Genomic DNA, 23157 nt, shown 5'->3' with positions numbered 1-23157 from the left:
CCATGTCCTCTCCTTGCAACAGGAGCTCTACCAGCAGCACCACGACCCAGGCCACGGCCCTTATTTGACGGTCTCCTCATATTTCTGTAATTTAAGATCTTGCCCTAGAAAGGTTTTTATTGAATAGCGGAATAGAAAATATGATCCAAAAAAAGTGTATGTATATCACACGTACACAACCACACTAGGCCCCAATTACTATTGTTTGTACCCCTAAAAGGCTAGATGAGGAGTAGGGGGAGTATGGAACAGGCAGCACCCTCAAACCTTCAGAAGTATGAGATGAACCCCAACAACTTGGAAAGGTGGATCTCTCTCACACGTACCGACACAGACTATCCCGCAATTCAATTGATCCTCAAAGGTTTTTATTGAATAGCGGAATAGGAAATATGATCAAAAAAAGTGTATGTATCTCGCACGTACACAACCACACTAGGCCCCAATTACTATTGTTTGTACCCCTAAAAGGCTAGATGAGGAGTAGGGGGGGTATGGAACAGGCAGCACCCTCAAACCTTCAGAAGTATGAGATGAACCCCAACAACTTGGAAAGGTGGATCTCTCTCACACGTACCGACACAGACTATCCCGCAATTCAATTGATCCTCAAAGGTTTTTATTGAATAGCGGAATAGGAAATATGATCAAAAAAAGTGTATGTATCTCGCACGTACACAACCACACTAGGCCCCAATTACTATTGTTTGTACCCCTAAAAGGCTAGATGAGGAGTAGGGGGGGTATGGAACAGGCAGCACCCTCAAACCTTCAGAAGTATGAGATGAACCCCAACAACTTGGAAAGGTGGATCTCTCTCACACGTACCGACACAGACTATCCCGCAATTCAATTGATCCTCAAAGGTTTTTATTGAATAGCGGAATAGGAAATATGATCAAAAAAAGTGTATGTATCTCGCACGTACACAACCACACTAGGCCCCAATTACTATTGTTTGTACCCCTAAAAGGCTAGATGAGGAGTAGGGGGAGTATGGAACAGGCAGCACCCTCAAACCTTCAGAAGTATGAGATGAACCCCAACAACTTGGAAAGGTGGATCTCTCTCACACGTACCAACACAGACTATCCCCCAATTTAACTGATCCCCAAAGGTTTTTGATTAAATAGCGGAATAGAAAATATGATCCAAAAAAAGTGTATGTATATCACACGTACACAACCACACTAGGCCCCAATTACTATTGTTTGTACCCCTAAAAGGCTAGATGAGGAGTAGGGGGAGTATGGAACAGGCAGCACCCTCAAACCTTCAGAAGTATGAGATGAACCCCAACAACTTGGAAAGGTGGATCTCTCTCACACGTACCGACACAGACTATCCCGCAATTCAATTGATCCTCAAAGGTTTTTATTGAATAGCGGAATAGGAAATATGATCAAAAAAAGTGTATGTATCTCGCACGTACACAACCACACTAGGCCCCAATTACTATTGTTTGTACCCCTAAAAGGCTAGATGAGGAGTAGGGGGAGTATGGAACAGGCAGCACCCTCAAACCTTCAGAAGTATGAGATGAACCCCAACAACTTGGAAAGGTGGATCTCTCTCACACGTACCAACACAGACTATCCCCCAATTTAACTGATCCCCAAAGGTTTTTGATTAAATAGCGGAATAGAAAATATGATCCCAAAAAAGTGTATGTATATCACACGTACACAACCACACTAGGCCCCAATTACTATTGTTTGTACCCCTAAAAGGCTAGGAGTAGGGGGAGTATGGAACAGGCAGCACCCTCAAACCTTCAGAAGTATGAGATGAACCCCAACAACTTGGAAAGGTGGATCTCTCTCACACGTACCAACACAGACTATCCCCCAATTTAACTGATCCCCAGAGGTTTTTGATTAAATAGCGGAATAGAAAATATGATCCCAAAAAAGTGTATGTATATCACACGTACACAACCACACTAGGCCCCAATTACTATTGTTTGTACCCCTAAAAGGCTAGGAGTAGGGGGAGTATGGAACAGGCAGCACCCTCAAACCTTCAGAAGTATGAGATGAACCCCAACAACTTGGAAAGGTGGATCTCTCTCACACGTACCAACACAGACTATCCCCCAATTTAACTGATCCCCAAAGGTTTTTGATTAAATAGCGGAATAGAAAATATGATCCCAAAAAAGTGTATGTATATCACACGTACACAACCACACTAGGCCCCAATTACTATTGTTTGTACCCCTAAAAGGCTAGGAGTAGGGGGAGTATGGAACAGGCAGCACCCTCAAACCTTCAGAAGTATGAGATGAACCCCAACAACTTGGAAAGGTGGATCTCTCTCACACGTACCAACACAGACTATCCCCCAATTTAACTGATCCCCAAAGGTTTTTGATTAAATAGCGGAATAGAAAATATGATCCAAAAAAAGTGTATGTATATCACACGTACACAACCACACTAGGCCCCAATTACTATTGTTTGTACCCCTAAAAGGCTAGGAGTAGGGGAAGTATGGAACAGGCAGCACCCTCAAACCTTCAGAAGTATGAGATGAACCCCAACAACTTGGAAAGGTGGATCTCTCTCACACGTACCAACACAGACTATCCCCCAATTTAACTGATCCCCAAAGGTTTTTGATTAAATAGCGGAATAGAAAATATGATCCCAAAAAAGTGTATGTATATCACACGTACACAACCACACTAGGCCCCAATTACTATTGTTTGTACCCCTAAAAGGCTAGGAGTAGGGGGAGTATGGAACAGGCAGCACCCTCAAACCTTCAGAAGTATGAGATGAACCCCAACAACTTGGAAAGGTGGATCTCTCTCACACGTACCAACACAGACTATCCCCCAATTTAACTGATCCCCAAAGGTTTTTGATTAAATAGCGGAATAGAAAATATGATCCAAAAAAAGTGTATGTATATCACACGTACACAACCACACTAGGCCCCAATTACTATTGTTTGTACCCCTAAAAGGCTAGATGAGGAGTAGGGGGAGTATGGAACAGGCAGCACCCTCAAACCTTCAGAAGTATGAGATGAACCCCAACAACTTGGAAAGGTGGATCTCTCTCACACGTACCGACACAGACTATCCCGCAATTCAATTGATCCTCAAAGGTTTTTATTGAATAGCGGAATAGGAAATATGATCAAAAAAAGTGTATGTATCTCGCACGTACACAACCACACTAGGCCCCAATTACTATTGTTTGTACCCCTAAAAGGCTAGATGAGGAGTAGGGGGGGTATGGAACAGGCAGCACCCTCAAACCTTCAGAAGTATGAGATGAACCCCAACAACTTGGAAAGGTGGATCTCTCTCACACGTACCGACACAGACTATCCCGCAATTCAATTGATCCTCAAAGGTTTTTATTGAATAGCGGAATAGGAAATATGATCAAAAAAAGTGTATGTATCTCGCACGTACACAACCACACTAGGCCCCAATTACTATTGTTTGTACCCCTAAAAGGCTAGATGAGGAGTAGGGGGGGTATGGAACAGGCAGCACCCTCAAACCTTCAGAAGTATGAGATGAACCCCAACAACTTGGAAAGGTGGATCTCTCTCACACGTACCGACACAGACTATCCCGCAATTCAATTGATCCTCAAAGGTTTTTATTGAATAGCGGAATAGGAAATATGATCAAAAAAAGTGTATGTATCTCGCACGTACACAACCACACTAGGCCCCAATTACTATTGTTTGTACCCCTAAAAGGCTAGATGAGGAGTAGGGGGAGTATGGAACAGGCAGCACCCTCAAACCTTCAGAAGTATGAGATGAACCCCAACAACTTGGAAAGGTGGATCTCTCTCACACGTACCAACACAGACTATCCCCCAATTTAACTGATCCCCAAAGGTTTTTGATTAAATAGCGGAATAGAAAATATGATCCCAAAAAAGTGTATGTATATCACACGTACACAACCACACTAGGCCCCAATTACTATTGTTTGTACCCCTAAAAGGCTAGGAGTAGGGGGAGTATGGAACAGGCAGCACCCTCAAACCTTCAGAAGTATGAGATGAACCCCAACAACTTGGAAAGGTGGATCTCTCTCACACGTACCAACACAGACTATCCCCCAATTTAACTGATCCCCAGAGGTTTTTGATTAAATAGCGGAATAGAAAATATGATCCCAAAAAAGTGTATGTATATCACACGTACACAACCACACTAGGCCCCAATTACTATTGTTTGTACCCCTAAAAGGCTAGGAGTAGGGGGAGTATGGAACAGGCAGCACCCTCAAACCTTCAGAAGTATGAGATGAACCCCAACAACTTGGAAAGGTGGATCTCTCTCACACGTACCAACACAGACTATCCCCCAATTTAACTGATCCCCAAAGGTTTTTGATTAAATAGCGGAATAGAAAATATGATCCCAAAAAAGTGTATGTATATCACACGTACACAACCACACTAGGCCCCAATTACTATTGTTTGTACCCCTAAAAGGCTAGGAGTAGGGGGAGTATGGAACAGGCAGCACCCTCAAACCTTCAGAAGTATGAGATGAACCCCAACAACTTGGAAAGGTGGATCTCTCTCACACGTACCAACACAGACTATCCCCCAATTTAACTGATCCCCAAAGGTTTTTGATTAAATAGCGGAATAGAAAATATGATCCAAAAAAAGTGTATGTATATCACACGTACACAACCACACTAGGCCCCAATTACTATTGTTTGTACCCCTAAAAGGCTAGGAGTAGGGGGAGTATGGAACAGGCAGCACCCTCAAACCTTCAGAAGTATGAGATGAACCCCAACAACTTGGAAAGGTGGATCTCTCTCACACGTACCAACACAGACTATCCCCCAATTTAACTGATCCCCAAAGGTTTTTGATTAAATAGCGGAATAGAAAATATGATCCCAAAAAAGTGTATGTATATCACACGTACACAACCACACTAGGCCCCAATTACTATTGTTTGTACCCCTAAAAGGCTAGGAGTAGGGGGAGTATGGAACAGGCAGCACCCTCAAACCTTCAGAAGTATGAGATGAACCCCAACAACTTGGAAAGGTGGATCTCTCTCACACGTACCAACACAGACTATCCCCCAATTTAACTGATCCCCAAAGGTTTTTGATTAAATAGCGGAATAGAAAATATGATCCAAAAAAAGTGTATGTATATCACACGTACACAACCACACTAGGCCCCAATTACTATTGTTTGTACCCCTAAAAGGCTAGATGAGGAGTAGGGGGAGTATGGAACAGGCAGCACCCTCAAACCTTCAGAAGTATGAGATGAACCCCAACAACTTGGAAAGGTGGATCTCTCTCACACGTACCGACACAGACTATCCCGCAATTCAATTGATCCTCAAAGGTTTTTATTGAATAGCGGAATAGGAAATATGATCAAAAAAAGTGTATGTATCTCGCACGTACACAACCACACTAGGCCCCAATTACTATTGTTTGTACCCCTAAAAGGCTAGATGAGGAGTAGGGGGGGTATGGAACAGGCAGCACCCTCAAACCTTCAGAAGTATGAGATGAACCCCAACAACTTGGAAAGGTGGATCTCTCTCACACGTACCGACACAGACTATCCCGCAATTCAATTGATCCTCAAAGGTTTTTATTGAATAGCGGAATAGGAAATATGATCAAAAAAAGTGTATGTATCTCGCACGTACACAACCACACTAGGCCCCAATTACTATTGTTTGTACCCCTAAAAGGCTAGATGAGGAGTAGGGGGGGTATGGAACAGGCAGCACCCTCAAGCCTTCAGAAGTATGAGATGAACCCCAACAACTTGGAAAGGTGGATCTCTCTCACACGTACCGACACAGACTATCCCGCAATTCAATTGATCCTCAAAGGTTTTTATTGAATAGCGGAATAGGAAATATGATCAAAAAAAGTGTATGTATCTCGCACGTACACAACCACACTAGGCCCCAATTACTATTGTTTGTACCCCTAAAAGGCTAGATGAGGAGTAGGGGGGGTATGGAACAGGCAGCACCCTCAAACCTTCAGAAGTATGAGATGAACCCCAACAACTTGGAAAGGTGGATCTCTCTCACACGTACCAACACAGACTATCCCCCAATTTAACTGATCCCCAAAGGTTTTTGATTAAATAGCGGAATAGAAAATATGATCCAAAAAAAGTGTATGTATATCACACGTACACAACCACACTAGGCCCCAATTACTATTGTTTGTACCCCTAAAAGGCTAGATGAGGAGTAGGGGGAGTATGGAACAGGCAGCACCCTCAAACCTTCAGAAGTATGAGATGAACCCCAACAACTTGGAAAGGTGGATCTCTCTCACACGTACCGACACAGACTATCCCGCAATTCAATTGATCCTCAAAGGTTTTTATTGAATAGCGGAATAGGAAATATGATCAAAAAAAGTGTATGTATCTCGCACGTACACAACCACACTAGGCCCCAATTACTATTGTTTGTACCCCTAAAAGGCTAGATGAGGAGTAGGGGGAGTATGGAACAGGCAGCACCCTCAAACCTTCAGAAGTATGAGATGAACCCCAACAACTTGGAAAGGTGGATCTCTCTCACACGTACCAACACAGACTATCCCCCAATTTAACTGATCCCCAAAGGTTTTTGATTAAATAGCGGAATAGAAAATATGATCCCAAAAAAGTGTATGTATATCACACGTACACAACCACACTAGGCCCCAATTACTATTGTTTGTACCCCTAAAAGGCTAGGAGTAGGGGGAGTATGGAACAGGCAGCACCCTCAAACCTTCAGAAGTATGAGATGAACCCCAACAACTTGGAAAGGTGGATCTCTCTCACACGTACCAACACAGACTATCCCCCAATTTAACTGATCCCCAGAGGTTTTTGATTAAATAGCGGAATAGAAAATATGATCCCAAAAAAGTGTATGTATATCACACGTACACAACCACACTAGGCCCCAATTACTATTGTTTGTACCCCTAAAAGGCTAGGAGTAGGGGGAGTATGGAACAGGCAGCACCCTCAAACCTTCAGAAGTATGAGATGAACCCCAACAACTTGGAAAGGTGGATCTCTCTCACACGTACCAACACAGACTATCCCCCAATTTAACTGATCCCCAAAGGTTTTTGATTAAATAGCGGAATAGAAAATATGATCCCAAAAAAGTGTATGTATATCACACGTACACAACCACACTAGGCCCCAATTACTATTGTTTGTACCCCTAAAAGGCTAGGAGTAGGGGGAGTATGGAACAGGCAGCACCCTCAAACCTTCAGAAGTATGAGATGAACCCCAACAACTTGGAAAGGTGGATCTCTCTCACACGTACCAACACAGACTATCCCCCAATTTAACTGATCCCCAAAGGTTTTTGATTAAATAGCGGAATAGAAAATATGATCCCAAAAAAGTGTATGTATATCACACGTACACAACCACACTAGGCCCCAATTACTATTGTTTGTACCCCTAAAAGGCTAGGAGTAGGGGGAGTATGGAACAGGCAGCACCCTCAAACCTTCAGAAGTATGAGATGAACCCCAACAACTTGGAAAGGTGGATCTCTCTCACACGTACCAACACAGACTATCCCCCAATTTAACTGATCCCCAAAGGTTTTTGATTAAATAGCGGAATAGAAAATATGATCCCAAAAAAGTGTATGTATATCACACGTACACAACCACACTAGGCCCCAATTACTATTGTTTGTACCCCTAAAAGGCTAGGAGTAGGGGGAGTATGGAACAGGCAGCACCCTCAAACCTTCAGAAGTATGAGATGAACCCCAACAACTTGGAAAGGTGGATCTCTCTCACACGTACCAACACAGACTATCCCCCAATTTAACTGATCCCCAAAGGTTTTTGATTAAATAGCGGAATAGAAAATATGATCCCAAAAAAGTGTATGTATATCACACGTACACAACCACACTAGGCCCCAATTACTATTGTTTGTACCCCTAAAAGGCTAGGAGTAGGGGGAGTATGGAACAGGCAGCACCCTCAAACCTTCAGAAGTATGAGATGAACCCCAACAACTTGGAAAGGTGGATCTCTCTCACACGTACCAACACAGACTATCCCCCAATTTAACTGATCCCCAGAGGTTTTTGATTAAATAGCGGAATAGAAAATATGATCCCAAAAAAGTGTATGTATATCACACGTACACAACCACACTAGGCCCCAATTACTATTGTTTGTACCCCTAAAAGGCTAGGAGTAGGGGGAGTATGGAACAGGCAGCACCCTCAAACCTTCAGAAGTATGAGATGAACCCCAACAACTTGGAAAGGTGGATCTCTCTCACACGTACCAACACAGACTATCCCCCAATTTAACTGATCCCCAAAGGTTTTTGATTAAATAGCGGAATAGAAAATATGATCCCAAAAAAGTGTATGTATATCACACGTACACAACCACACTAGGCCCCAATTACTATTGTTTGTACCCCTAAAAGGCTAGGAGTAGGGGGAGTATGGAACAGGCAGCACCCTCAAACCTTCAGAAGTATGAGATGAACCCCAACAAATTGGAAAGGTGGATCTCTCTCACACGTACCAACACAGACTATCCCCCAATTTAACTGATCCCCAAAGGTTTTTGATTAAATAGCGGAATAGAAAATATGATCCCAAAAAAGTGTATGTATATCACACGTACACAACCACACTAGGCCCCAATTACTATTGTTTGTACCCCTAAAAGGCTAGGAGTAGGGGGAGTATGGAACAGGCAGCACCCTCAAACCTTCAGAAGTATGAGATGAACCCCAACAACTTGGAAAGGTGGATCTCTCTCACACGTACCAACACAGACTATCCCCCAATTTAACTGATCCCCAAAGGTTTTTGATTAAATAGCGGAATAGAAAATATGATCCCAAAAAAGTGTATGTATATCACACGTACACAACCACACTAGGCCCCAATTACTATTGTTTGTACCCCTAAAAGGCTAGGAGTAGGGGGAGTATGGAACAGGCAGCACCCTCAAACCTTCAGAAGTATGAGATGAACCCCAACAACTTGGAAAGGTGGATCTCTCTCACACGTACCAACACAGACTATCCCCCAATTTAACTGATCCCCAAAGGTTTTTGATTAAATAGCGGAATAGAAAATATGATCCCAAAAAAGTGTATGTATATCACACGTACACAACCACACTAGGCCCCAATTACTATTGTTTGTACCCCTAAAAGGCTAGGAGTAGGGGGAGTATGGAACAGGCAGCACCCTCAAACCTTCAGAAGTATGAGATGAACCCCAACAACTTGGAAAGGTGGATCTCTCTCACACGTACCAACACAGACTATCCCCCAATTTAACTGATCCCCAAAGGTTTTTGATTAAATAGCGGAATAGAAAATATGATCCCAAAAAAGTGTATGTATATCACACGTACACAACCACACTAGGCCCCAATTACTATTGTTTGTACCCCTAAAAGGCTAGGAGTAGGGGGAGTATGGAACAGGCAGCACCCTCAAACCTTCAGAAGTATGAGATGAACCCCAACAACTTGGAAAGGTGGATCTCTCTCACACGTACCAACACAGACTATCCCCCAATTTAACTGATCCCCAAAGGTTTTTGATTAAATAGCGGAATAGAAAATATGATCCCAAAAAAGTGTATGTATATCACACGTACACAACCACACTAGGCCCCAATTACTATTGTTTGTACCCCTAAAAGGCTAGGAGTAGGGGGAGTATGGAACAGGCAGCACCCTCAAACCTTCAGAAGTATGAGATGAACCCCAACAACTTGGAAAGGTGGATCTCTCTCACACGTACCAACACAGACTATCCCCCAATTTAACTGATCCCCAAAGGTTTTTGATTAAATAGCGGAATAGAAAATATGATCCCAAAAAAGTGTATGTATATCACACGTACACAACCACACTAGGCCCCAATTACTATTGTTTGTACCCCTAAAAGGCTAGGAGTAGGGGGAGTATGGAACAGGCAGCACCCTCAAACCTTCAGAAGTATGAGATGAACCCCAACAACTTGGAAAGGTGGATCTCTCTCACACGTACCAACACAGACTATCCCCCAATTTAACTGATCCCCAAAGGTTTTTGATTAAATAGCGGAATAGAAAATATGATCCCAAAAAAGTGTATGTATATCACACGTACACAACCACACTAGGCCCCAATTACTATTGTTTGTACCCCTAAAAGGCTAGATGAGGAGTAGGGGGAGTATGGAACAGGCAGCACCCTCAAACCTTCAGAAGTATGAGATTGTGTTCACTGTACCCCACAAAGATTGAGTTCACTGCACCCCACAATGATTGTGTTCACTGCACCCCACAAAGATTGTGTTCACTGCACCTCACAAAGATTGTGTTCACTGTACCCCCCAAAGATTGTGTTCACTGCACCCCACAAAGATTCTGTTCACTGTACCCCACAAAGATTGTGTTCACTGCACCCCAAAAAGATTGTGTTCACTGCACCCCAAAAAGGATGTTGTTCACTGCACCCCAAAAAGGATGTTGTTCACTCCACCCCAAAAAGATTGTGTTCACTGCACCCCACAAAGATTGTGTTCACTGCACCCCAAAAAGATTGTGTTCACTGCACCCCAAAAATGATTTTGTTCACTGCACCCCAAAAAGGATTTTGTTCACTGCACCCCAAAAAGGATGTTGTTCACTCCACCCCAAAAAGATTGTGTTCACTGCACCCCAAAAAGATTGTGTTCACTGCACCCCACAAAGGATTTTGTTCACTGCACCCCAAAAAGATTGTGTTCACTGCACCCCAAAAAGGATGTTGTTCACTGCACCCCAAAAAGGATTTTGTTCACTGCACCCCAAAAAGATTGTGTTCACTGCACCCCACAAAGGATTTTGTTCACTGCACCCCACAAAGATTGTGTTCACTGCACACCAAAAAGGATTGTGTTCACTGCACCCCAAAAAGATTTTGTTCACTGCACCCCAAAAAGATTGTGTTCACTGCAGCCCAAAAAGATTGTGTTCACTGCAGCCCAAAAAGATTGTGTTCACTGCAGCCCAAAAAGATTGTGTTCACTGCAGCCCAAAAAGATTGTGTTCACTGCAGCTCACACACAGAAAAATGGATGTGGATCACTGACACCTGCCTATCTCCAATCCCACACCACACAGCAATATCGATTGTAGTTTGTAGAACACAGTTTCCCTAAAATTCAGCAGACTCTGTCCCTAACAGGATTGAGAAGAGATCGTAGATCAGGATTGAGTGCAGACCCCACCCCCCACACAGCAATATCGATTGTAGTTTGTAGAAGACACTGACCCTATAATTCAGCAGACTCTATCCCTAAAATGCCTACAACTCGCCCTGCCTAAACACTCCGACCTGTCCCTCAATTCTATCCGGACACAAATGGTTTTTTCCTGCCTATCTTTCCCTAATCAGCAGCCAGCACGTTGATGTGTGCTCTGTCCCTGAATCTAAGCAGCATAATGACGCCGCTGCGGCTGCCTCGAACTTATAAAGACTTGGTCACATGCTTCAGACGGCCAATCACAGCTACTGAGACATTTGCAGGCATGGCTGGGATGGCTTAAGGCACACCAGTTAAACGATTGTTGATTGGCTGTTGAAAGCCCGCCATGAAAAGAGCGCCAAAGCATGCAAAACCCGGAAATAAAACGACCGAACACGGATTTTTACCCGAACATACAGTAAAGTGTCCGTGTCCGTGTTCGGGTACAAAAAATCCAATTATTCGGTACGAACACGAATAATACAGTCCGTGTTCGCTCAACACTAGTTATGAATATGTCTCTGCTGTCAGACTACTGCATCTGTGGCTTCAGCTTGTTATTGATGGGAGTTAGAGTAAAAAAACAAGAGTACTAATTTATTTATTACAGGTATTTATATAGTGCTCACAATTGTACACAGCACAGATTTTCTACATTCACATCAAGCCCTTTAAGGAGATTACTATCTAAGGTCCATACCCCACATACACAATTTAAACATGAGCTAAATAACCTAACAATATGTCTTTGAAATGTGGGAGAAAGCCAGAGTATCAGGAAACCCACCCAAGCACAAGCAGAACATACAAATTCCATACAGGTTGTGTCATGGTTGAGTTTTCAAACTGATGACCCTAGTGCTTTTAAGGTAGAAGAGTTAAAGCATAACTCCAGGAATACTATGACTTTAAATGGTTTGTTTGGACCAAATTACATATTTCCTTTACTAATAATCAATACAGCAGCTGCCAGTGCTGTATAAACTGTATGCAGTGTCAGCTACATACAGTATACGGTGCTTTGTTCTGGTATCGGTATGGGACTTACCATTCTGTTCTTGGAACAAAATTGAGCCATCCAAAGAAATCCTCGTATTTTTATCAATTAATATAAGGCTTTGCCATCAATGGCTCAGGTGCAGTTTGTGACATCATACACCCGCCTCTCCATTAGTAAAAATGCAAGGTTTCCTATAAATAGCTGAGCAGTGCTTAGCCTAACTTGATATTTTTCCAGCAGCAGACTAAAAGTACCAATACAGCGACCAGAACTCATTGCTATATACGGTATGTATTGTAACTGATGCTACTTATGGTTTATACAGCCCTGACAGCTGCTGCATGGATTTGTAAAGAAAGTAGTTTGCTTGGGTCATAGCATTCCTGGAGTTACAGTAAGCTTTAAGCCTAGGTACACATCTATGCAGCTCTGCAAGCTGCTTTTGCACAGACACAGCAGCCCATTCATTTTGGGTCATAGTATTTCTTTGGTTCCGGTGGAGAGGATTTTTCCTAGCATGAGGGTCTCCCTCACCCAACCTACATGCAAGATCTTTACTTGGTGGTGGATAAGAGCACAAGATCACGGTACACCCTGTGGAGGATCCAGAGGAGTCCCTTTCAATGTCCTTTTGCACGTTTGATTCATTTTGGTGATAATAGACATTGCAAACACCTTTATTATTTTATAGCACTTTATGCAGCATTTGTGTGATTAATTTCTCACACTTCAAGCTGTTTATAGTTTTATATAATTGGCACTTTATGTAGTGTTTGCACTTTATTAGGTCATGATGTAATGATTATTTTTAATTAAGGAGCGCGGTTTGTCAAGGAATGATTAATTTAAATAATTGATCCATTTTTTGATATTACATCTATTTAGGCTTTTCTGCCTCATAACCAGCAGCTTAACATTGAATTTGTTTTAGGTCACACCCTACCGCTCCGGGAAGACGTTGAATGATGAAACTAGTAGGGCGGGGCTAGGATGCCGAGGAGGTGCCGCACAGAGAAAGTGCAAGCTCGTGGCTCAGATCCTGTCAGCCGGAGCGGTGGAGATTTTAAAGAACTGCCAAAGTTCCTAGTGTCGGGTAGACACTTTACATGTGAGTGTAATAACTTTTTTATTTCAATAAAGTTACTTTACGGAATTTTTTGGGCAATACATTTTTCTCCTCACATATCCCATCCAATCCCATCCACATGGAGTGTAGGAGAGAGTGGAGGACAGTAACCAATATGCTGGTCATTGTTTAATGAGTGTGTCTGCTGGCCTATAATTTGATCAGCTCTGCATCTGGTGAGTTAGATTTAGTGGAAACGGTGGAGCACAATTGGTGGGATTTCTTCATGTGTGGACACTAAGAACACTGATTGATTATTGGATTCAAGCACTGTTTGCACTTTATTTCACTTTGGGACTTTTCTCACATGGACTATTAATCGATTAATTTTTGAGTATTTATTTAGTTATATATTTTTTGATTGCACATAGTTGTTTTTTATGACTTCAGTTCATATATTCCAGCAATGAGTTGATTGCATTAGCATTTTTTGGATCATATTGAGTTTATTGCACTAGCACCTTTTGATTCCATTGCATTTTCACAAATTTTTTTTGTCAGGACATAGAGTGTTTTAATTCTGACATTTAATGACTTGCACATTTCACCTGTATTTTGAGCATTGATTGCACTATTTTTAATTGCGCTAGCACTTTTTTGAATTCATTGAGTTCATTGCACTTGCACTTTTTGAATTTAATTGCAATTACCTCTGTCGTAATATTCAGTTGTCAATTCTAACATTTAGGGAATTTTCACACTGCACTTGTACTTTTTGCATTGATTGCACTGTATGAGTTAATTTGTTTCTAATATATCCATATGAAATTAGCACTTTACACACAGCCATACCATTATTGACTGTACCACAGCAGTCTCTTTTGGATTGTGGATTCACAAAACAGTGCGCTGATTTTTTTTATTTCCACACTATTTTAATTAGTCACCTATTTTAGGGTGCGCAGGTAGAGGATATATATTATCAGATATATATTCCTATATTGATTTTGGATTCCTGGAGTTATAATAGGCTTAAAGGTAAGGCTAGGTTCACAACTATGTGGCTAAGCAAGCTGCGTTTTTGTTTGGATCATGTGATTTCCCTAAACTGAAAACATGCTGTATTTTTAGATGCGTAGGGATGCCTTTAATAATGAATGGCAGCCCACCAGGTCCACAAAGGAGCAGTGTGGTTTGGATGCGGGTGTGGGAACAGATGCAATTTACAAGCTGTCCCACACCAAGCAAAAGTGTGAACCTAGGCTAACATTTCACAGCAGGTTTATGCATAGAGGAACTTTAAACATCTTTATTATTAATTGTAAAGGAAGAGCCGCGCTAAATTGATGTGTTGATGATAAATCAAACTTATAAAAAAACAAGGGTAATGTGCTGTGTTAAATATCATCCAATACCGTGTAAAACTTAAACAATCAGCGATGAATATTCCATAAAACAAACAAAAATCTATTATTAAATAAATAAATAAATAAATAATGTCCAAAAAGAACAGCAAAGTCCAATGTTGGGTGCCAAGTGCAGGAAAAAGAATCCACCATAAAACAAACAAAAATCTATTATTAAATAAATAAATAAATAATGTCCAAAAAGAACAGCAAAGTCCAATGTAGGGTGCCAAGTGCAGGAAAAAGAATCCACCACCAATTTCTGTGACTTCATCCACAGTTAGTGCCACATGCTAAGAGCACACTAAACGCTTACCAGAACTAATGATGGAAACACCAATGGAATCCTGCAGGTGGTGTGATGCCTCTCTCTGCGTGGTCTATACAATCCAGCAAGAAGCCGCAATGTACTCCAATCACCACACTAAATGGTCCAAAGCCCAGTACTCCCGAAGGGATATGCATCCCCAGGAAGACGTCATCTATGACAAAATGCGTCAGGAAGGCGTGCTGACGTCACCATGTGATACCTGGAAGTCGGGCGGCGGCGTTCTGCTGAACGAGCTGAGAATAGCGCTATTGAATTCAACATAAATGTGAGTTGTTTTACCTTGCTTACAATAAAGTGTCCCCTACATACTACACTATTGTGGCCAGCTTTATTTGCATATCCCTTCGGGAGTACTGGGCTTTGGACCATTTAGTGTGGTGATTGGAGTACATTGCGGCTTCTTGCTGGATTGTATAGACCACCCAGAGAGAGGCATCACGCCACCTGCAGGATTCCATTGGTGTTTCCATCATTTGTTGGATGCCTATATTTACCCTGGTTCTGGTAAGCGTTTAGTGTGCTCTTAGCATGTGGCACTAACTGTGGATGAAGTCACAGAAATTGGCGGTGGATTCTTTTTCCTGCACTTGGCATCCTACATTGGACTTTGCTGTTCTTTTTGGACATTATTTATTTATTTATTTAATAATGGTTTTTTGTTTGTTTTTTATGGAATATTCATCACTGATTGTTTAAGTTTTACACGGTATTGGATGATATTTAACACAGCACATTACCTTTGTTTTTTATAAGTTTGATTTATCATCAACACATCAATTTAGCGGGGCTCTTCCTTTACAATTGCTTTTTGGTGTTTCCCACTACAGCTGCAGCTTTATTACACATTTATATTTTTATTTCTGTGCCTAGCGCGGTTATTCTTTTATACTATCTTTATTATTAAAACTGTGAGAGAAATCAAAAATAAAAACATTATAGGGAATGTTGTAGCAATTAAACGCTCACAACAAGTAAAATAATATAGGAATGTGTTTTGTTTAATATTTCCGCTCATTACAATATGATACAGGATGGTTGCTGTAAATGACCTTAGTCAGAACAGGTAAATTTCTTCATAGGATCCTCCTCCCACATAGGCAATGCGGATAACTTCTGGCTGGTTTTCTCTGCAATGGGCCAACCCCAAGACTTGAAGAATGGAGCCAAGTTCTTCTTGACAGCTTGAGAGAACTTCTCTGCCCAGAGATTCATCTTATCCGTATTGTTTCTACTGACATTTGACAGTTTCTGGTACTCTGCAAATAGATTTTTGAAGGGATCCCATCCGAATCCTTCTTGTAACTATAAATGAAAAATGTAGTTTGTTTATTAATAAAAGCTCACTAAATTCGGCTTATCATGTATGCACTATAGTGCAGCGTGTAATTTATACATTACAGGTAAACTCCAGTCAAACACAATTACTATAAATTTACATTGCTGAGTTGGTCTAGCTAGCATTTTTGTACTGCAGTTGGAGCCCAATATAAATCTAATCTCAGTTGTACATATTTACTGGCCTATGCCTTACCTTTCTCTAACTCCCCTTCTGTTTTGCCCTTACACATTGCAGCATGAAATGGAGGACAAACATCAAAGATACAGTATATATGACAATAAGCTGGCTACATTAGACAGTTTACAAAAGATGAACTTAGTGCCGGTTCACACTACCGTGGCACGACTTCGGGGGCGACCTGTGAAGTCACCTGCACCGCGACTTTGGCACGACTTGCACAGACTTCATATAATGAATGTCAATGCAAGTCGCTCCGATGTCGCCCCGAAGTAGTACAGGAACCTTTTTCTAAGTCAGAGCGATTTGAGTCGCTCCTATTAGAACGGTTCCCGTAGCACTGCATGGACCGCGACTTGTCAGGCTGACCAGTCGCCTGACAAGTCGTGGTAGTGTGAATGGGCACTTAATGAATTTTTGTAGGATTGGTACAATGTTTCAAGTGCACTCCAGAAATTATGAATTCCTGAAAAAAATCATGGAGGCTGCCACTGATGGCTTCTAAAATGGCAGTTGCCTGGCTGTCATGCTGACTCCGTAGCTCCATTGTTGTTCCTCAACAAGTATCAAGATAAGGACTTCTAACTTAACTCTGACTTTCATGGTATGCAGACCTGTACTTTTCCCGGGTACTGGAGCCAGTTGGTCAGCAAAATAGCCATACAACAAGCACTTTGAGAAAGTAGTCTAAGTATTCATCCCTGAAGGTGGGTATGCCAATGTATTAGATAGTTATACTCTTCAAAATTCAGTGTGCTATGTAAATGGCCAGAGCATTGGGGTAAGTACCTGTGCAAAGGGTATACAGGCAATAATCTTATGGACTAATGTCAACAATAAACACAATAAATAACATTATAGCTTATTAATCATTTAGACGGAACAAAATGATGGACCATACAGGTGTGGCATGAACAGGTTCCCTGGGTCATGGCACCACCAAGTAGTTGTCACTAAGAATAAAAGCGAGAATCTAGATCTAGCAAAACACACTATAGAGGGTGTTATGTTCCGAGAGAGCTAAGCAAGGTGCCTTTGTTTTGCAATGTCTGAACAATACTCTGCATGTAATACTACTAATAGTTATGGTGGGGTGAGGAAGGAAGGCACCCTACTGAAACATCAGTTAGTTATACATTTATAATCTTATCACTTTATAAGTCCTGTGACTGCATTAATACATTGTATTTTATTTTTATTCAAGTTACCAGAAATAAGGCTGTAATATACAATGTTTAAAATATAGATCCATGCTGTTCTATTTCTGTGTAAACCATAGCTTTGAGTAGAGGTGTAACTGTAGCTATAGTAGATCATATGGCTTCTGAGGGGCCAGGAGGGAAAGGGGGGTGGAAGGGAGCCCCACAGGGGAGGCTGTGTGCAGGTGAAGTTAATATAGATCCAGTACTATATCCTTAAACCTGGCCGTACAGATATCGATTTTTTACCATGCAACCTGAAAGTTTCTCCATCCACACTATTGAGCATGGATAGGCAAATCTTCCACTATGGCTCCTGTATTTTGACAGCTGGTCCTGCCAGCTGTCAAAACACCCAAAGAACAGTTGCAGCTGATGACAATTTTCCACCCAGCTTTTTTGATTTTTCGATCAAGTGATGTGAGGCGGGAGGCAGCAGACAGGGCCAACCTCTTAGCAAATTTTGGCTAATCCATCAAGGAGTGGCCAAAAATTGAACAGTGAATGGCCAGTTTAACCTCTTCCTAATGGAAGGTAAAACAAATCCTAATGTCTGAACACAGTTTTGCAACTTTGACATGTGTTAGTAAAGCATATCATCGTAACTACTTGTGTGTATCAAGATTAATTCTATCTTGTTTTTTTTTTTTTTTTAGGACAAATTGGACTTTCATTTGGTAATGGATATCTCCTAATTTTTTGTCACAAAATGGTGAAAAACATTTTTCAAATTGTAGCTGTATATTTCTTGCTATTACCATGACCTACTGCCAAAAAGCAACCCAAGATCAATGCTCCTGCTTCTAACAGTCACAGCAATACTACATAGTGTATATGTATATTATTTGTTGTTTGCACCTGTAGTAGGTCCCAGAAGCAATAGTGCACATTTTGTTTTTTTTCTATTCTACCTGAAACACACTGGCCTATGACCCTGACCTTTGACTCTGACTTTGACCCTAGCCCAGACCTAGATCAAATCTAAATTTGTCTTTTTTATCTTTATTTTTTATTAATATATTTTTTATGCACACTGTTCTTTGTTTACACTTTTCTCCTCTAGCAAGTAGAAAAGATACAATTTATATTTTTCTTGATTAAAGAGGAAAAGAAAACAGAAGGGTGGGCTATACAGTACCTTTTTGCTATGATAGCCAAGCAGAGGCTCCCCTGAGTGGCTGGCCATATATATTGTGGAGTGAAATGGCGACATCATATATCCAGGGTTTGAGCTAATCACTTTCAAACGCTACATGACTTTTCAGTTTCAGGGTCATACCATCCTAGTAAGCCTTTGATTTGGGCACTGGTGTGAAAACACAGAGTGTGTTGCTTTTTTCACCTGGTGGAGTTTACACTATATAAGGATCTACAATTCACGGTGGAGTTCTTTTGTTTGCATGGACATTCTACGATGGACATACATACTGGACTGATATTAGTTTTGTTTTGTGTTTGTTATATAAGTGCTACACTTTAGTTTGAGTTTTTTTTTACATTATCGTTTTCTATCTAATGGTGTGCTTGTTGCTGGTTTAGGGATCTTACCCTTTAGCTCAATTTTTTATTTTAAATCAGAGGCTATCACAGCGGTCAGGTGATCTGGAACCCAACTTCCCGATTCCTGATAATTAGTACAGGACCGGGGCTCTCAGTGGCAGCCTGTTCTCTCTACTGGGAGCACACTTCCAGCACAAACACAAGTACACATATATGCGGCCTCACAGATAGACCCACTTCTATGAGGCCACACATATGCGTACACTCAGTGGGAAGAAGGGGTTAAGGGTTGGATTGGTTGAATTTGACAAAAACCTTAACCCCCTATAAAGTGTCCAAGCTGGAAGAGCTGACATCAGATGACTAGGAGGAGCCTTTGGGATCTTGGTGTCATTAGTCATAGCTCTTCTTTGTTTCCCACTCAATCTAGGAGTAGTTTTTTTGCTCCCAGAGCTTCTGGTCATCACTGGATGCCTAACAGTCTTTTTGAGGCTGTAATCTCATACTGTTTACTTATATTAAATTGTATAAAACAGCTGAGGTTTATAACTCTAAACAAATTAGCTTAAAGAAATGTGTATTGGGGTTATAGAGTAAATGTGCACCTGATTATTAACAGTTATGTCATAATATAAAACAACATATGGGTCATTATTATTATGGCTAATACATCTATTTTTTAAATGACTACCAATCCACAATGTACGTGCTTATTGTGAGGATGGAAGGGTTTGAAGCAGTACTGTATTTTGGCCTAGGCCAACAATGCCCAGGTCTAGGGCAGCACTTTGCAGGGGGGCAGCAAAAAAGCCGTCCCCCCCTCCACCTGAGACTCTATTGGCCACTGGTTGCTAGAGCCGCCTTTCTCACTCCCCCATCTCTCTCACCCCCTCACACCCCCCTCTCTCTCTCACCCCCTCTCTTGCTCATCCCCCTCTCTTTCTCATCCCCCCTCTCTCTCTTTCTCATCCCCTTTCTCTCTGTCTCTCTCACCCCCCTCTCTCTGTCTCTCTCACCCCCCCTCCCTCCCTCCCTCCCTCACCGAGCCACCCCCCCACGCCCTCATGAGATCTCAGGGGTTCATGCTGGGACTTGTAGTCCTTCAATTTTTGAGGGAGTTATACCCGTTAAAAAGGAAGGAGTGGGGCAAATTTACATAGGACGGGGAGGGGGGCGCTCAATTTTATTCTTGCCTAGGGCAGCACAAAATCAACATACACCACTGGTTTGAAGGGTTTACAATTTACACCAAGGCCCTGAGATCTTATACTCCAAAAAAAGATCAGTTGATGCAGAAGGAGGCTGGCGAGCCACTGAGCATAGATCTTTTAAGTGAAGAAATAAAGGTTAAAGGTTTTTTGCCTGCATTAATGCCCTTTCCTGACAACTTCTCACAGTAGTGTACTGACTATGCTGACATTTCCCTCGTAACGTGTTCTTAAAGCCGAACCTAACTGTACCTGTGCACCCAAAACTGAAAACACTATTTCATTCATTTTAAATATACAAAGCAAACTCAACCATCCTTTCATGTCCCTGTGCTTTATCTTGTTGAGAAATCACTTTGAAAAACGCTAGCCACCCCCACCCAGCATTTCTAGCTGCAGCCATCTAGAGCAAGGGCAGATGATTCATAACATTTACTTCCTGGAATCCATCTGCCCATAGCTCCGGCATTTTTTTCTGCTTTAAATTAGACATACTTTATATTAAGGTCAATTACTGTACATTATTGTTCCAGATGACTCTGCTACATGCCACAGAAAAAGGTCACCAGGGGGCCTGATCACAATTTTGCTATGGGGCCCCATGATCTGTAATTACACCCCTGACTATCGGGAGATTTTCACTTTTATAAATATTGCAAATGTTACAGAAAACAGCATTTAACATTAAAGCAAGAAGCATTCTGAATCTTCTTTGGAGGGCTAAATGTACTTTATAAATTGGGCCAGTAATTTGTCAACAAACATTTGGCCCTTTATAAACTGACCCCAATGTCTTTATGAATTGAAAAGTAAGATGTCATTTCATTGGTAGATATCTGGTGTACAATACCTGAAGGTAGGTCTCCAGAGCAGTCCACACATTCCATTCATTTAGCATGGCTCCTTTTTTTAAATATTGCTGGATTCGAGTCTCCCTGTCTGTTGGCTTTAGTGAAGGATGTGCTTTATCCCTTGGAATATTCAGGACAGTTTCATGTACATAAACTGACCAGAGGTTACATGTTGCTTCTGTGGTATGAGGTGGAAGTTCCCAATTGCCCCTCTGCTCATTGTGGCCAAGTTCATGTACAAATCCCCAGCAATTCTTTTTTATTTGCTCAATATCGGCTATAGTATTTGCTGACTCTTTATGACACATTATTGGGTATCCAGAATGCATCCAACCTTAAAAACAAGGTAATTTCACTAAGTAACAGGTCAACATACAATACAATACAATACATAATATTTTACATTACATGAAAAATTAAGCCATAATATTACCTGGGTCAGTTTGTGAAGTAGGTATAAAGCACTTAAAGAATCTCTACAGCAGGGGTAGGGAGCATTAAAGAGGTGGAAATTTACATGAAGAACATGGGAGAAGTCAAAGATCACCGGGCACAGTGTTGCCTCCTCACACCTGAATGAAACCTTTAATTGCAGTACTACAATGTGGCAATCTTGTGCATTGCACGGTAATCATAGGTTCAAATCAGGTGGTGAGGAGGTAACATATAGTCTCCTCAATACCTGTCAAATACAGTCAGATCGCTTTTCAGAGGAGCAGCAGTGACTGCTGCAATTGTGAAGGAGCCCTTAGTTGCGTTTGGCAGCAGCACCCTTAGGGCTCGTTTACACATAAAGTTGGTTGGTGGTAAAACCCTGCTGTTCATTCATGGTTTTATCACCCCCAATCCCTACCTCCTTTAGCTGCTGTACACATGCCACAGAAGGAATTAAACCCCCTTTTGCTTTTGGTGGGTGCTACCATCTGCCAATCGGGAGCCATTTAAGTAAATGGGGCCACTCTGCCAGTGCCCCACAACTGCATGCTTCTGCAGGGTCCAAGGAGGTAAAGCAGATGGTGAGAAAGCATCCCCTTGTTTCCTGTACTGCACAAGATTACAGGGCACTTGCAGAGTGGCCTCATTCACTTGTACTGTATAACTCAGTGGCGGCTGGTGCTCAAAATTTGGGGGGGCGCAAAAAGAAAAATGTAATAGGTATCGCTTCGCGGCAAAAAACGCGGTAAAAAAATTTGCGTGACTTTGAGGTCATGGTACAGGCATGGCACAGGTGATGGTATAGGCATGGCACATGTGATGGTACAGGCATAGCACAGGTGATGGTATAGGCATGGCACAGGTGATGGTATAGGCATGGCACAGGCATGGCACAGGTGATGGTATAGGCATGGCACAGGTGATGGTATAGGCATGGCACAGGTTATAGTACAGGCATGGCACAGGTGATGGTATAGGCATGGCACATGTGATGGTATAGGCATGGTACAGGCATGACACAGGTGATTGTATAGGCATGGCACAGGTGATGGTACAGGCATGGCACAAGTGATGGTACAGGCATGGCACAGGTGATGGTATAGGCATGGTTGACTCACTATTCACATCTCATTTTCAACCACCATTTCTCATCATTTGATCCTTTCCCAGTGGGTTTCTTATCACTCCTCATTTCATTACCTTCTTGTTCCTTCCTTATACATTTTAATCTGCTATCACACATGTAATATAGGATATCATCTGCCTATTTTGTTTCACACTTATTCAGCCTTGATCCACCTCTTTCACCATCCCCTTCTCCTCTGTCTTTCGGCCCCCCCCTCTCTTTTTCTCACCTTCCCATATCCCC

General features: G+C 41.8%; 1 protein-coding gene across 2 annotated transcripts in view; it reads right to left on the bottom strand.

Moving 5' to 3' along the window:
* Positions 1 to 16035: 16035 nt before the first annotated feature.
* The window catches only part of LOC309553828 (TRPM8 channel-associated factor homolog), a 37728-nt gene continuing 30606 nt past the window's right edge, over positions 16036 to 23157 (bottom strand). For both annotated transcript variants that reach the window (XM_082255282.1, XM_082255281.1), the window contains exons 7-8: positions 21353 to 21687; positions 16036 to 16381 (exon numbers count right to left, since the gene is read on the bottom strand). In XM_082255282.1, coding sequence (XP_082111408.1) covers positions 16130 to 16381; positions 21353 to 21687 — 587 coding nt within the window. In that variant the 3' untranslated portion in view covers positions 16036 to 16129. The remainder of the gene's footprint in view (positions 16382 to 21352; positions 21688 to 23157) is intronic.

This window comes from Pelophylax lessonae (assembly GCF_965119305.1).
Source record: "Pelophylax lessonae genome assembly, chromosome: 4".
Taxonomy (NCBI): domain Eukaryota; kingdom Metazoa; phylum Chordata; class Amphibia; order Anura; family Ranidae; genus Pelophylax; species Pelophylax lessonae.
The sequence above is the reverse complement of the archived record's forward strand: the minus strand, read 5'-3'. Positions and strand labels throughout refer to the sequence as shown.